This window comes from Garra rufa, chromosome 21 (assembly GCF_049309525.1).
Source record: "Garra rufa chromosome 21, GarRuf1.0, whole genome shotgun sequence".
NCBI classification, from domain to species: domain Eukaryota; kingdom Metazoa; phylum Chordata; class Actinopteri; order Cypriniformes; family Cyprinidae; genus Garra; species Garra rufa.
In genome coordinates this window covers 32,422,469-32,438,003 of record NC_133381.1, presented here as the reverse complement: position 1 = coordinate 32,438,003, position 15,535 = coordinate 32,422,469, and the positions used below count along the sequence as shown (strand labels likewise).

The following is a 15,535-nucleotide window of genomic DNA, read 5'->3' as shown; positions in this document are numbered from 1 at the left end:
ACAACACTTTGAGCTGTCGGTTACGTCATTTTGAATGAAACCCAGTACTCACAAGCCTGCCATTGGTCGATTTACTACCGCCCGCCTGAGGTTCCACGCAGCTGATTGGATGTTGAGCACGCCACTCTCTCAAGCTATTCGTGCGGGCACAGGTTGAATGCGCGGCGACAAAGTAACTCAATCGCTGAGAGTAAATGGACAGAAGTTGAACTTTAATCGCGCAAATTCGCATTCACTCTAGCGTTTTATTCTTTTATCTATCCGTAACTTTTCACTATTGGGATTGGAAGTCATTTAAAAGTTTTAGAACTAACCTCAAAGGATGTCTTTTTATTTCCAGAATGGATTTGTTTCACGTCCCCTGCATTGTTCTGCGGCGGACAGTAATGTGGAGTACATAAAGCCCTAGAGGAATCCAGACGCACTTTGTTTTTTTTATATTTATTTCTGTAGACGCACTTTCAGCTCCAAACAGTTTTAACTCTTGCGTGGGTATTTTGTGTGCTGTTTTTTCTTTCAAAATGGATATTACAGTGTCGGAACTCATGTCTAACTTCATGGATTCACCGCTTGTGGTTTGGGTAAGTCACAAAGACATGATGGCACCTGCTGTGTGTGTGTAGAGTTTGTATTTGCCTTGTGTAGTTTGTTCAGCAGCAGCCAGTGACTGCAAACCTGAGCAAAACTAATGTGGGCTGGATGCTTTATGTTTATTTCATTCGTAGTGGAAAGAAACGTACTTTCCATTTAGCAGATTTGCATGAGCGTGTTACAATTATTGCAACATTTTATTCCCCCCCCACACATTTTATCTATGTTTTTCTACAAATACAGTGTAACAGATATGATGAATTATTATTCATTATGTTATTAGTTGTTTGTTTCTAAAGGAGTACCTCAGTTTGACATGTTTTTAAACATGTACACACAACGACATTAGTATTTTGTGCGCATAGCCTACTTCTTTATCCTACATGAAGAGTTTAAAACACTTGACAGGTTTTGGCGAAACCTGCGGAACTTCCTCTGACCCCTTTACCTTGACCTCTGTGTCCTGTTTGGCTGTGCTTTCTCTGTCCACTTTGTTTCCAACTCATATGTCACCAAATTAACCCACATGCTGTCATGTTTGTTGTTCCGTGATACTGTAAAACACTGAAATAAACAAACACACACATAGTAGCTTACTCTTTAGACTTACTATTTATTAAAAAATATTCTGTTTGTATGTTAACAATTTAGTTCACAGTTCAGTTCTGAAACAGAAAGCATGCTTGTGCAGCTCTGCGTGTATCTTGTCATGATATTGCTACCTAGTTTATTTGATTAATTTGTTGTATTTTTTTACAGGTCAAGACTTTTGGCCCTCTTGGGTCTGGTTCAGAAGACAAGCTCTCCATGTTCATGGATTTAGTGGATGGTGTCTTCCTCCATAAGATAATGACACACATGTAAGTGACAGATGTTGTATATGTGTGCGACTGTGCCTACATGCTGTAATCTAGCAGCTGTTACGGGCCTATCTTTTTTTCATTAGTAACCACATCCTATCCTTTTCCTGCCTGCCATCCAACTGTGCAGACACCCAATCCGAATCTTCACGCTCCATCGGTTTTGTTCCTTAATTAGTATGTTAATAAAAAATCTCTGGCTTATTTGCCCAGAGTTTTAAACTCATGTGTAACATCACTTTGCAAGCACACAGCACATGCAGTAACTTTATCTGGGTTTCACTGAATGTTAGGCCACAGAAGTTTCGGTTAGCTCAAGCTGTAACCTCAGCTAACAGGTGACTAGGCAGCAGTCGCATGTGTGTGTCTTACTAATGAACAAGGAAATCTCTTCTTTTGAGAGTATTTGCATCATGCAAAGCAGCTCAATACACATATTTTGACGCCTGGAGTTTGTGCTATCTAGATTTAGCTTTATAAAACGACTGTTTTCGAACTTCTCGAAGGCGCTGCGTCAGCTTTGTCCTTTAACCTACTTTTACTCAAGAAGCTTTGCCGCCCTCTGTGCCTTAATCAGGGGCTTAAACACTAGACCTCCTCAGACAAAGGAAATATTTTCTCTATAAATGAAGGGGGCATGTCTAATGGGTGGATGATGCATCTACAGCATTAGTTGTCCTCAGACACTCTTAAAGTTGTCCTCGATAGATTATTGCACCCTGGTGTCATGTTCTATTAGGACATTGACTGCATAAGTTTCATTCCTCTAGTTGTCTTAAAGTCAACATAATATAGTGTTTGCAACCTGTAAAGAGAGACTGATTTTTCACAGTAAAAAGATAAAGAGAATGATTTTAACTATACCCCTAAATTTATGATCAGGAAAAAATTTGGTGTCCCTTTCTGTCATAGCTACAAGGTGTGAGTAGATAGGCCTCATCATTTTGAAGTAAATGTGTTCAAAAGTCTGAAAGATCTGTGTTGCTTTAAGGAACGTTCCTACCGAACGCATTTTATCTAAAATTAAGCGGTTTTTTTTTTTAAGAGTTGGTCCATAACATTTAGTTTTTATGAGTGTATTTCGGTGGTGACATCTTTGTTTTTTGAGTGTTATCCCATAAAATTGTCTCTACTAAAAACAATCACTATCAAAACATTTGGTGGCATTTTAGTCGTGACATTCTTGTTTTTTGAGTGTTATCCCATAAAGTTGTCACCACCGAAACAGTCACGACCAAAACATGTCATCGTTGTTTCAGTAATGAGAAAAGGGAAGGGAAGTCATAATCCTTTATTTGGGGGAAATAAACTAAATATTAGTAGTTATGCAAATTCTTTGTATTTTATGTTTTAGTAGTGTTTTAGTACGTCACTGCCGAAACATAGGCTGTTTGTCAAATATAAAGTATACTGAATTATCAACTAAGATGTTATGATAGTGTTTGGTTCAATGTATGTTCAAACAAACAAAATGAATCCTTAACTTTGAAATCAGTATGATCAACTTTTTGCCTTTTATAAAGAAAATTTGGATTCAAAATACAAAATACATCAAACCTCATAAATTACACTTGAAATATTGTTAAAAATGAAATTATTATTATTGATTTACCTCTGAAAAAATATTAATAAAATAGCAAAATGCATATTTACAATAGGGATGGAAGCTACATTTTAATAGGTCAAAATAACTCTTCCAATTAAATTATTATTACTGTGTTTTGGTAGTGACAAATTTGGAGAGGGTACAAATATTCCAAAACTTTCTAAAAATACAATATGAGAATGTGGAATGACCCATTAAACAAATAAAATGAGATATATATATATATAAATTAGATCAAATGTAACTTCAATAAAAATAAGAAATCTTGCCTTTGCAGCTAACCAAACTCAAATTAATAGGTATTAAATTTAAGCATTAAGAATTAATAAATATTAAAATGGCTAAAAGTAAAAATTAGAACGAATAGAGTCCTTTCAAAAATCAAATGAAATCTGTAGTGCTATTTTATTTTTACAATTGTAAAAAGTAGCCTAGTTTTCTGAGAGCCCCACATTTTTTTTTTTTGTTCCCTTGTGCCCATTCTAGTCATTTTTGAATGCAAGAACTCATTCTATGTAAGATCTTCTCAAGAAATGAAGATAAGAATTAGAAAACAATATTATGAAGAATTCAGCTGGGTCAAGTTAACCTAAAACGAGACTAATTATACCTAGCTGATTATAGTTTGCAACCTAAAAATATGATATGTAAGCTTTGCATAAAAGATCATAATACTTATGAAGACTCACTTACTCAGGTGTCCAGTGTGTTTCCACTGAACCATTACAAATGAGTGGAGATGTGGAATGTTGAGGGCAATGTACACACTGCTCCTTTCTCCTGCTCACCCACATCCATATTTAATGTACCCGCACCCATATGCCTGTAGCTAGCAAACCGATAGCCTTTTCAGTGTTTTTGTGCACCAGGTATGTGGTAAACACCATCACTGATACTAAGTGAGCTCATTTGCTAACGCAGCCCATCTGGCAGATGTCCTCTGGATCGGTCTTCCCTCGACTTTTACTGAACAATCATTGTTGTTTTTTTTAACCATGCCGTCAGTTGCAATATCTATGCTCGTAAAACAGCACATAAAGTGAAACTCAATGCAGCGTTCTTGGCTTCAGGCAATAGAAAACTGTTGAGCCAGACTGCAAAGGGAAAAAGAAAACTGACCCTGATCTTTTAAGGTTCTTTCACTTGCAAGCGGGAATTTGTGGGCCAAGCTGGCAGAATTTGCATGCCATTCTCACAAAACAAATGTAAATGAGGATCGCACAAACAGAGTCTATGTAGGACCTCAGAACTGGACTCACTCAGTAGCTTCAATCTTTACATTCAACGATCCAGTCTAGTGACATGAAAGCATAAGTAGTTGTTATGGCAGAATAACTTTTGTTGATTTAAATGATATATTTACAACAAAAATTTGTTTTTTTTTATGCAAAAAAAAGTTATGCTTTTTAAATAATATATATTTTTGTTAATCAGATTAACAATACAATACAAAAAGCATAATGCATTACTTGTAAAATTAAAGTTAAAAAATACAGCTCAATTTGTCAATTGATGGATAATAGTTATTTTCAGCGCAGTTGACTAGTCTTGAGGAAATCATGTATAATTGGGTTCACCAAACCGTTAAAAAGTAAACTAGTTGACTTCACTAATTGACTAGGTTGTTGAATGATAGTTAAACATCCAGCCATACCTTATTAAAAATGTGCTTATGTGAGGTTTTCAAATGTACTCTTGTTGCTCTTGGTCCACAGAGACCCAAGCCCCATGAATCAGCGAGTCAACAAACAAGTCAACAATGATGTCAACCTGAGAATACAGAACCTCAACACTGTCATCCGACACATCAAAAACTACTACCAGGTGAGATCTCTTCCTCCATGTCCTGTTGCAACAGGAAAAGTACTTCCTGTTTGCTAGTAGCCATTTCTTTTTTTTTTTTTTATATAAAGACAGCATTGTGTATGTGTGATTGTATTACATCCCAGACAGCAGCTGGTCTCTGCAGACACAAGGTGGAGATTCTGGTGTCATGGGGATTAAACCTGTTTGCAGATGTGACTGGAATTGTGGGTAGCTGGGCGCCATATTATTTTTATCTGCATAGAAGAGTTTCCGTTAAGGTCAAGCCTGTTTAAAATTGTGATGTTAGTTATTATGTGAAGGCAGCCAGTAGGGATGTGTAAATATATGTATATAATAAATCAGCTAGTTGGTGTATTATCTGAATGACTGGTTGCTGAGTATAATTTGGCTGGTTTGGCGTCATGTCCACCAGCCAACAATCAGGGACGTCTTTAACTGATCATTTGGTTGTTGGACTAGTTGACCTGACTCATCCATATGATATACAGTTGAGGTCAAACGTTTTCATACACCTTGAAGAATCTTCAAAATGTTAATTATTTTACCAAAATAAGAGGGATCATACAAAATGCATGCTATTTTTTTTATTTAATAGTGACCTGGATACGATATTTCACATAAAATACGTTTACATATAGTACAAAAAATAATAGTAAAATTAATAACATTTCTAAAAATGACCTTGATTCTTAATACTGTGTTGTTACCTGAATGATACACAGCTGTGTGTTTTTTTTTTATTTTTTAGTGATAGTTGTCCATGAGTACCTGACCGCTGTTTTTTTTAGAAAAGTTCTTTGGATTTTTAACATTTTTATGCATTTGGAAAATTCTCGGAAACATCTAAGTATCTTCTGTAGCTTCTGAAGGGCAGAACTAAATTAAAAATATATATATTTAGGCAAAATAAGAAAAATGTACAAATCTTCATTCTGTTCAAAAGTTTACACCCCTGGCTCTTAATGCATCATTTTTCCTTCTGAAGCATCAGTGAGTATTTGTACCTTCTGTAATAGTTGCATATGAGTCCCTTGGTTGTCCTCAGTGTGAAAAGATGGATCTCATAATCATACAATAATTGTTGCAAAGGGTTCCAATACACAAAAATGCTGAAAAAACAGAATTTGTGGGACCTGAAGGAGTTACACAGTGGGCAGTTTAACTGTTCAGAACAAACAAGGTACTCATAAATGCCTATCACAAAAAAAAGTTGTGGATCATGTGTATGTAAACTTTTGAAGGGGGTCATTTTTATAAATCCAACTATTATTTTGTCTTGTGTACTGTATGTAAATGTCTGTTTTGTTAAATATCTTCACTCAGGACAGTACAGTTCAGGTGAATAAAAAATATTGCCCCTTTTCCACAAGTTGGTATAATTCTTTAGGGTCTTGAAATTTCTGCAACATACTTTGGTTAAAATTCCTCAATGGTTGTGCAGAACAACAGCATTTTTACCTTGTCAGAAACAGCTCTGTTCACAGCGAGCCATTGTGGTGCATGTCTCTTTAAATCATAATAAGCTACTGCTCGCTCCACCCCTCTTTTCTGTTTTTTGTGTATTCGGTGGCACGGTACCATCAAAAACAAAACAAATCCACTGCATCTTTATTGGCTCTGATATTGGGAGAAATGAAGACTCTTATGTTCACTTTTACATCCAACTACAAAACGGCATTGCTTATGAGACATTGTTCTTGCTACAGCTTTTTGAGCGCGGAGAAAATGGGGGACAGCATACAACTGGCTGAGGGTGGAAATATGCTAATACAGGACAGTCCATCAGTGGTTGTGGGCAGGGCCTGAGCAGAAAATCAAAACAGCTTGATAATTGAGACTGTTTTTGGGTTTTCAAAAAATTTATTTTTATCATTGTAGGGTGGTTGTGTCCACACACTGCTATAAAGACATTTAGGCCTATATGCAAATGTGTAAAAGTACATTTTGCCTCCAGTGTCTCCTGTAATATTGGCCATCTATTGACCATAACATAAATAATTATTGGCTTATTTATAGCGACAGGACTTTATATACCACACTGATGTGTTTTTTGCTAACACATTTTTAGAAAGTATTTTATATGAGTGTTCATTGAGATAATATAGGAGTGAGAATGGTTTGCAAGACCTAAGCTGAAGGTGGTCTATAAGGGGCTGAAAGTTTTTACGAGAGGCTAGAGTCAAAATTATAGTAATTGTGAAGAAATGAGGAGACATGAAAGGACAAGGTCTTTCTCAACACTATATTATAGAAAATGTAGCATTGACTTGTAATTTCTGGTCTCACAGAAAACAGTTCTCACTCACAATTATTGCTGGAGGGAGGCTTTTATGTTGTTGGTTTTGGAAGTTGAAATCGTTTGATCCGTTTGGTCGGTTCTGGGCAGCGTCCCACCATCTGAGTAAGCGTTTGCCACATCTGACCCCCTTTTTTTCTTGGCAGAGAATCTCAGAAGCATTCCTGCTCAGACCTCACTGCTTTCCATCCCAACTTAGAAAAAGAAGACTGATTGTGTATCAGTTGCTGGGAATTGTCTGGGTTTTCCACTTAATATGTTGCTAAATCATTTGATCACTTCTGTAGATTTTTTTTTTTTTTTTTACAAACACATTCAAGCAAGGATGTAACCAAATATATTGTACTTAGGTTAAAGGTTTAATGTTAAGTCCTAACCAAGTGTGATGGTGTTTATTGTGGTCGGATACTGTAAATATTGATGGGGGACATCTATGATGGTTACAGTTCTGTATTTTTGCCCTGCCCTGCTTTTGCCGTCCAACAGGTCCCTTCTTTGTCCCGTTTTAATAAAAACTCTGAAAGCTGAGATATTAAAATAAGCTCTTACTGATTAGTGTTATTATGCATTATGCAAGATTTTGGCTAAGTGTCAGAATGTAGTAATCATACTCCAGTGAAGGAAGGCCCCCTTAACCATATATTTGACTTGGGTGGAGCTCGCCTTAGTGTTTTTTTTATGGTTTACCCATTGGGCTCAGTAATAAGTGACTGAGAAGTTTGTGTTCATACAGAAGGGTATGAACCTTGGTACTTTAACTTGAAGAGTCAAATATCTTGAGTCAGCCTGGTAAAACTCAGCTTATTCATTAATATTCTTTGCACTGACGGGGTAAATACACACTTTTGGATTGTTTGTGGTGTTTGAAACTGGCCTGCAGTCTGAATTGTCTAATGCGGCTTGTCCAAGACACACACAAGTCAGCCCAAGAGAAACTGTCCTGTGGGACCCCGAAAATGGACTTCAGAAAGGCAACATTTGAGAATCTGATGTGGGTCAGCTCTCTGCTGAACAGAACCAGATGTGTTTTTTTATCCTGTGTTAATCGCTCCCCCTGAGACCCACATATGGGGGTCTAGATGAGGGGGAAGGGTCACTGTAATGTGAGAACTGAAAGCCTCAGGACCCCCTGAAATGCAGTCCTGAAGACATCAGGCTAATGGCCAAAGGAAATGCTTTTGTTACGCATTAGCTCTCTCGCTTCAAATTAGGCCTGTATGTTTTCTCCTAATGATTTAGGAGTTGGGTCATTAACTCTTTGTTTGGTATCTTCTCACTTACGTCCTTCTAAACTATAGCGATCTGTCACAGATAACTGGGCCTCAAATTGATTGGCTGCCACCTGGCTATTGTATTTGCATAGAGCGATCCTGATTGGCTGACGCTTTCCGTCGGCGGCGCTTCACTGGCGTTGCTCGTGGAAGAAGTTGAAAAATTCTCAACTTCTGCCGCGAGCAACGCCAGTGAAGCACCGCCGACGGATCCACAATTCTTTATGGCAACGCTTAACGTCACCCATTCGAAGTCAATGGGAAGCATTGACGCTGACGCCCCGTGTGAACACACCGTAAGGTTATCTATTAGGTAGTGTTTCAAAGATATAGTAGGGCTGCACGATTATGACAAAAATCGTAATTGTCGATTATTCCCTTAAAATTGTAATTGCCATTATTAATTATGATTATAACAATTTACATTTGATTGATGTTTTAAATAGCTTTATACCATTGTTTAAAGCAACTGCGTGCCATAATTTTATAAAAAAAATAACAAAACAAGCTGAAATACTTTTATTGCATTTCTCGTTCCCACAAATGTCAACGATACATTGGTTTGGTTTCTTTAAATAAAAAAAGTAAAAATATACATAGGGATATGCCAGTAACAATTTTCATGTTGCGATTAACTGATAACGCTTTAATCACGGTATACGGCATTGTCACAATATTAAAATGTATTTGCAAAAAAGTGGTGTCGTAATACAGTATAACAGTTTGAAAACCTATTTTCTTATAACAAAAATAACTGAACATTTAAATACAATAAAGCAATACATAAAAAATGTATAAAGTTAAACTTTTTTTACACAGATTAAAGTGCAAAAGAATTATAAAACCAATAGGTATCACTTTACAGTAGGATCTCATAGTTAACCTTAGTTAATTCATTAATATTCACAATGAGCAATTGCTACATAAGTTATTAATCTGTGTTAATAAAATACACCTATTAGTTCATGTTAGCTCCTTAAATAACACAGTTACAGTTTGATTTTAACATTTTTTTTATTAAATATTGGAATTACTTAAGATTAATGAATCTTTAGAAGAATGTTTATTGGCAGTTTATGTGAACTAGTGAACTAACTTATGTTAACTAATGAAGCTAATGTAAAGTTTGACCGAAAAATAAAGAATCAAAACACTTTCATACAATATCTAGGGCATGTTGTCATCCAGATTAAAATGTAAATACGTTTGAAAATAAATAAATGGCTATTTAAATCCATAGACTATATTTTTGTAGTGTTTAAATGTTATAATTATACAAATAACTTGAATTAAAAATAATTAAATGTCAGTGCAATGAATCGGTGTACTCCTAACAGTACTATGAGCACAAGTAATATGCATGTATCTTTTCATCAAGAAATTTGCATTCAGACGCAACATGGCATCACTTATGCGTCTGCTATGAAAATGTGTTGCCTTTTTTGACACATAATTGAAGTACCATGTTTGGCTGATAATCAAAAACAGCATTGCTTACAAACAATATAAGGTTTGTAATTTTTGATGCACCAAGATGAATAGTAAAGGTTGCTTCCAAAAACATATAACAGATACTTCTGCTGCATCAGTTTACATTGTTGGGATTGGCTTCTGCTTGCTTTTTTAATTTTTCAAAATGTGACCTGTGATGATGTTAAATTCATTTTTGAAAACCCATCGGTGAGATAGATGCCAACACTAGATACTAACACCACCCACACTATTGAATATCTATACTGTTGCATAATCACAATCAATATTAGACACAGTATATTACTCATGAATAGAACTAATCAATTTGTTGTCTTCCTCATTCTATCAATTTAGATTGATTTGCAAAAATAACTGGAGCAGTCTATTTATGATCACCGCAACACAGAAATCTGAGATTAACTGATATTTTCTCTTTTTGTGTAGTGCTCTCTCTCTCAGCCATAAACTACATTGTGTCTGAGTGTCAACAGTGGTCTCCGCCACTGTTTATAGAAATGGCCCAGAAGGCCAGTGAGATAAGCAGGCGGCTGTAGACTGGTCTTTTATGCTCGTGTGAGCAAGTCGACCAATGTGATACATTTCTGAAAAGATCTCTAAACTGGAAAATGGTTGTTGACGTGAGGGGTAAAATGGCACACATTGTCTGAGCATGTTCATGCATCTGCAGCAGCACAGGAAGTGAGTGTGATAAAGGAAGATGCATATGATTTTAGTGATTAATTGGTGGTGTTTGCTGAGGCAAGCCTTGCTGTTACTGCTGCTTGTGCTATTTCAACACCCCTAAGCCTGAGTATTAAACTTCAGTGCATTTTTGTTCCACCCTGTTTGTGCTAAAAACATAAATGATAGCTAAAATCATGAGTCTTATTAAGGAGTGGAGTGCTTAGCCTTAAGACTTAGATTTTTTTTTGCTTGGCGAACATGCTATTTGCAACCAAATCCTATAGACTTCTGTTGAAAGAAAACTGAGCTGTGTCAGAAGTGCTCGCATAATTATTAGGCATGTTGATATTCTAGTGATTTTTTAAGCACATTTTACCAATTCTAAACCGCTTCTATCTTAATAACTACTATTCATTTTGAATTTAATAATTTGTATGTTATATAACTGTCATTTGCTTTAACAGATAAAACGAGCCAATTATTTATTTATTTATTTTTTCAAAAATGCAGATGAGATGGATGCAATACTAATGTAATACTAGAATTTGCAAAATTAAGGCATGACCTTTGGACGGTGAAATGCTCATTGGGTCAGCATGATCAGAAAAAAACAGGTGGCGAAGAAAGAACAAATGTTAACTGCAAAAGAATTAAGGTGAAAAATTACAGTAGGTGTGAAACCATTAGGAACCATGTAGTCTCCAGTGCTGCCATTTTCCAGAACTGCAACCTACCTGGAGTCTCCAGAAGTGCAATGTGTTCTCAGAAACCAAAAAATGACCCTCACTTAATAAGAATAACGTGCTGAAGTGTTGTGAAATAAATGAAGAGTATTTTATAGGCTTTATAGACGGATAAGTTGAGAGTGACTCTTGATGGACCAGCATCACATCCTCTTATACCACTCTTTCAAGAATTTATCTTCCATAATCTGGTGGTAAGTTTTGGGAGTTCATTTTTAAGTCCTTTTCCTATTTCTTGCAGAAATGGTAAACAAAAGTTGGTTCTTGTGAGACTAGCCTATTCTTACAGAAGCTTACACTATGCCTGCATCCTACGTCATCCCCTGGAACGCCACTCTCTTGTGAACATGCGTACCACAGTTAGCAGAAGCTAGTGATTACGGTTTATAAAGTTTTAAATATGGATATTTTTCTTACACAAATGCATTGCTTCAGAAGGCCTTTATTAACCCTCTAGAGCCACGTGGAGCACTTTTTATGAAGATGGATGCACTTTTTGGACTTCAAAATCTCAACCACCATTCACTGCCATTAAGAATCTTGGAAGAGCCAGGACATTTTTTTATTAAAGGGGTCCTATTATGCTTTTTCACTTTTTGAATTTTAGCCAGTGTGTGGTGTGTATGTTTGGTCATAAAAACATCTCCAAAGGGAGATATTTCAAGAATTACAATGAGCGTCTCCTTTTGGACCACAGCGTTTGTTTTCCGGATGTTATGATGTCACAACGCGGTCCATTAGAATATCATTTAAATAAATCCTGCTCAAGGAAATTCGAATCATTGGCGGGTGGGGAGGGACGAGGTGGGCGATTTGCCTAACTTTAGAGATGTAGCATGGATAGCTGGTTCTGGGATGCTTCTGTGAGCCGCAGGGCGTATAAACACAAGCATTGACTGAAGTGTCCGCAAACTTCTGTCACTGGGCTGGAGCCGCGACGTTGACGTGTGCGTTACAGAGGGTCGAAATACATGCAGAGCCGCGGCTGATGTAAACGCAAGCATTGACTAGAATGACGATCATCAATGTCGGAGCCACGTAGTAGACGTGTGCAGTGTGTGGTAAGAAATTATTCATCATACAGTGTAGATGGCTTCACTAGCCTTTTGCTGGAGCTGGTTTCAGGAATGTAAATAGTTAAATAATTGAGCACAATAATGATAAAATCATGTATCGGCGATCTTGCAGGCTGACGATAGGACCAACAAGCCTCCTTTAGCGATCTCGTGTGTTTTTGTAAAAAAAAAAAATCCATATTTAAAGGTAAAAATCACTTTAATCTAGCTTGTGCAGTTGTACACGGAACTTGCTGCTTTGGAAAGGGACGTGGCAGTACTAAAACGTTGTCTAAGCTGTTCGCCAATTGCAATGCAGTGGGACTGATAACCCATCACAACACTTTTTTTTTGTTTTTCGGAAGGCGGACCTACATCAAATCCACAACTAATCAAGCCATTTATGCCAGCCTGGGGAGAAAGCTATTGTAATAAGGTAAATTATGTGAAAAATACTGCATTTTTGAACCACCCCCAAAACACAATAAACAGCATAATAGGACCCCTTTAACCCTAATTGTATTTGTCTGAAAGGAGAAAGTCATATACACTTAGAATGGCTTGAGGGTGAGTAAATCATGGGGTAATTTTCATTTTTAGGTTGACTATCCCTTCAATTGGTTGTCTTTGGACAAACATATGGGCATGTGATCACTCACAGACTACCGCAGCCTGGCTAGATCAAAAACAACACCCTCTTAAGTTTGGATCTTACAGTTTAATGATAGGCACTAGAAGGTTTCTAATGACTTTTGATCTAGACTCTAAATATTTGTCTTGCGTTTGGTTATGAAAGAGATTCTAGATTACACACCTCCAGTGCTTAATGCCAGAATGATACATTCTCACAGCTTAGCCTAGATTTAGGTTTAAGCCTAAACCCTAACATTGGGTGATTTAATCTGCACTGACCAGATTTGCCCCAGTTTTATCTAAGAATTGACAATGTATAATAATCTGTTCAGACTATAGTTTGGGGCTCACAGTCGTGCCTCCCTTCACCCAATTACATTAGCTCAAAACCGACTGTTTGCTAACCAGAAAGCATCCCACCGCAGAGATCAGGGCAACAGACAGTGGGAACAATGAACCTCTGGGGGGAGGGGAGGGGTAGTATGTTGGTTCCTCCCTGCCTATTGTCTGGAGAGCAAGTCGTTGTGAGTATGAGCTCCTGTAAGCAGACTCTTCTCAGAGCTGGAACATGAGACATGTGGCCTGATCTGCCCAGGGCCTGTGACTAATGAACCGCAGTGGACCGCAGCAGCACATAACATCATGTTAGAACATCCAGCCAAAGATGTTTTGTTTTAGAGTTTGATTCATTTGAAAATGTATCACACAGCTCTGTCTTGGACAGTGAAGTGCCAACTGTTTTAGTTTCTGAATTAGGTTTGAGGGCTGCCCCCCTTAGCCCGCTCTTTTCTGCTAGCCTGACAGTCTGAGCATTCCCTGCTGATCTGTAAGTGGTTGCGTTCCTCATGCAATATTGTAAAAGCAAAACCCCCTCTTCACTGTTGCCACATGTACAATCTGCACCGTTTGATTCAGTTCGCTGTCGTAGCTGTCTTAAAGGATGTGGTTAAGACTCATTTGTAGAATTTGTGAATAACCCTCACGCAAGCCCTGTAAACGAGGACAACCGTGTGTTGAATTGGTCTTCCTCACACACTTGGCGGGTTTTTGCAGGTTTCTCTTCACCGTGGATCTGAAAGAAGGGAGGTGTCTCTTTGAGCTATCCTGCTAGCTCTTTGTTCTTCTGTTTGCTTGCTTACAGTGGGCATGACATGGCCGTTCCCAGAGGTGTACAGTTTCCCTTTTGCAATATTCGTGAGCAGCCCTTGGGCTCTGCTCGAACAGTCATCTTGGCCTTACACTTTATAATTTCGAACTTTAGAGTGAAGATGTTGCACCTCTTTAGGCTCCTGCAATGCCTGACTTATTTTTCACATACTCACTCACTTAATTTCACACAGACCATCATGAACATACACTCTGTTGTTCATTACCTTTATAAGGCCGTGTGTTTGCCTCTGAACACAGGAAACCCCCTCCAGACACCGGCTGTGGTGGGAAACCCCAAAACAAAACCTCCTGGACTGCTTTAAAACTTTCTTTTTTCTTTTTCTCATTCTTTTACTGTGAGTCCCATATTCTCTGCCTCTCTTTTTCATCTCTGCCAGTGCTGAACGGTTACAAGATGCAAGGTACAGACTTTGCCACAAAAGTGACAATCACTTGTCCAATTACTTACCCATGGATTTCCAAGCTAGTAGAGAGGAAAATTTGCTACAGCAGACTTTGGCACGGCATGTTTTCTCGTGTTTAGTGAGATCATAAGTTCACTCACTGTGCAAAAGAATGGAGACCAGGCTTGGGAAAGGCTGTAATGTAAAATCAGAATGAGGTAACTAGTCAAGAGTATGCTGCCTTTGAGTATTTGTGGGAATTTCCGACTTATGATGTTGGAAGTTGTAATTGCAATGTCATGAGTTCAGGAAAAAAATATATATTTCATTGTCACTTGCATTTTAGTGCTTTTATAACAATATTAAGAGCAAAGGATGGGCATTACATTTTGTCCTGGTCAGATTTGAATTCGAATTCGATTTTCAGCGTGATTTGGCGTGGCTTGTCAGTGATTTACGGCGGGGTGTTTGAATTGCCGCTCCAGCTGAACGCACGTGATGGGGATTTACTACTAATCAAAGTACCGGCTTCATTGACTCAACGCGCCTCACAACATCGTTCGATTAATCGTTGCAGCCCTAATTCTGGCAACAAGTAATTTGTTTGTCCATGTTGAACACAAAATTAGGGCATGGCGCAATTGCAGATCACAGCCAATCAAAATATATACCTTCTGTTTGCACAGTTTCTTAACATGCATTGCTCTGCACAGTATAAAATGTACTTTGAATTTCATTACATCCGTGATGCTATTTATGGTTTTCCTGGTTCCAACTTGAGTGTCGTCACAATCACGACAGGGCAAACTCCTGATTAACATGGAAGATATACAGTATGTCACAAAAGTGAGTACACCCCTCACATTTCAGCAGCCATTTTAGAATATCTTTTCAAGGGACAATACTATAGAAATGAAACTTGGATAAATTTTAGAGTAGTCAA

At 37.5% G+C, this 15,535-nt stretch overlaps 1 protein-coding gene across 1 annotated transcript in view; it reads left to right on the top strand.

The window, feature by feature from the left end:
• The first annotated feature begins 208 nt into the window (after window positions 1-208).
• The window catches only part of ccdc88c (coiled-coil domain containing 88C), a 79,675-nt gene continuing 64,348 nt past the window's right edge, over window positions 209-15,535 (top strand). The window contains exons 1-7 of the mRNA XM_073826600.1: window positions 209-581; window positions 1,351-1,451; window positions 4,773-4,881; window positions 5,007-5,091; window positions 10,369-10,455; window positions 14,422-14,472; window positions 14,587-14,610. Coding sequence (XP_073682701.1) covers window positions 522-581; window positions 1,351-1,451; window positions 4,773-4,881; window positions 5,007-5,091; window positions 10,369-10,455; window positions 14,422-14,472; window positions 14,587-14,610 — 517 coding nt within the window. The 5' untranslated portion in view covers window positions 209-521. The remainder of the gene's footprint in view (window positions 582-1,350; window positions 1,452-4,772; window positions 4,882-5,006; window positions 5,092-10,368; window positions 10,456-14,421; window positions 14,473-14,586; window positions 14,611-15,535) is intronic.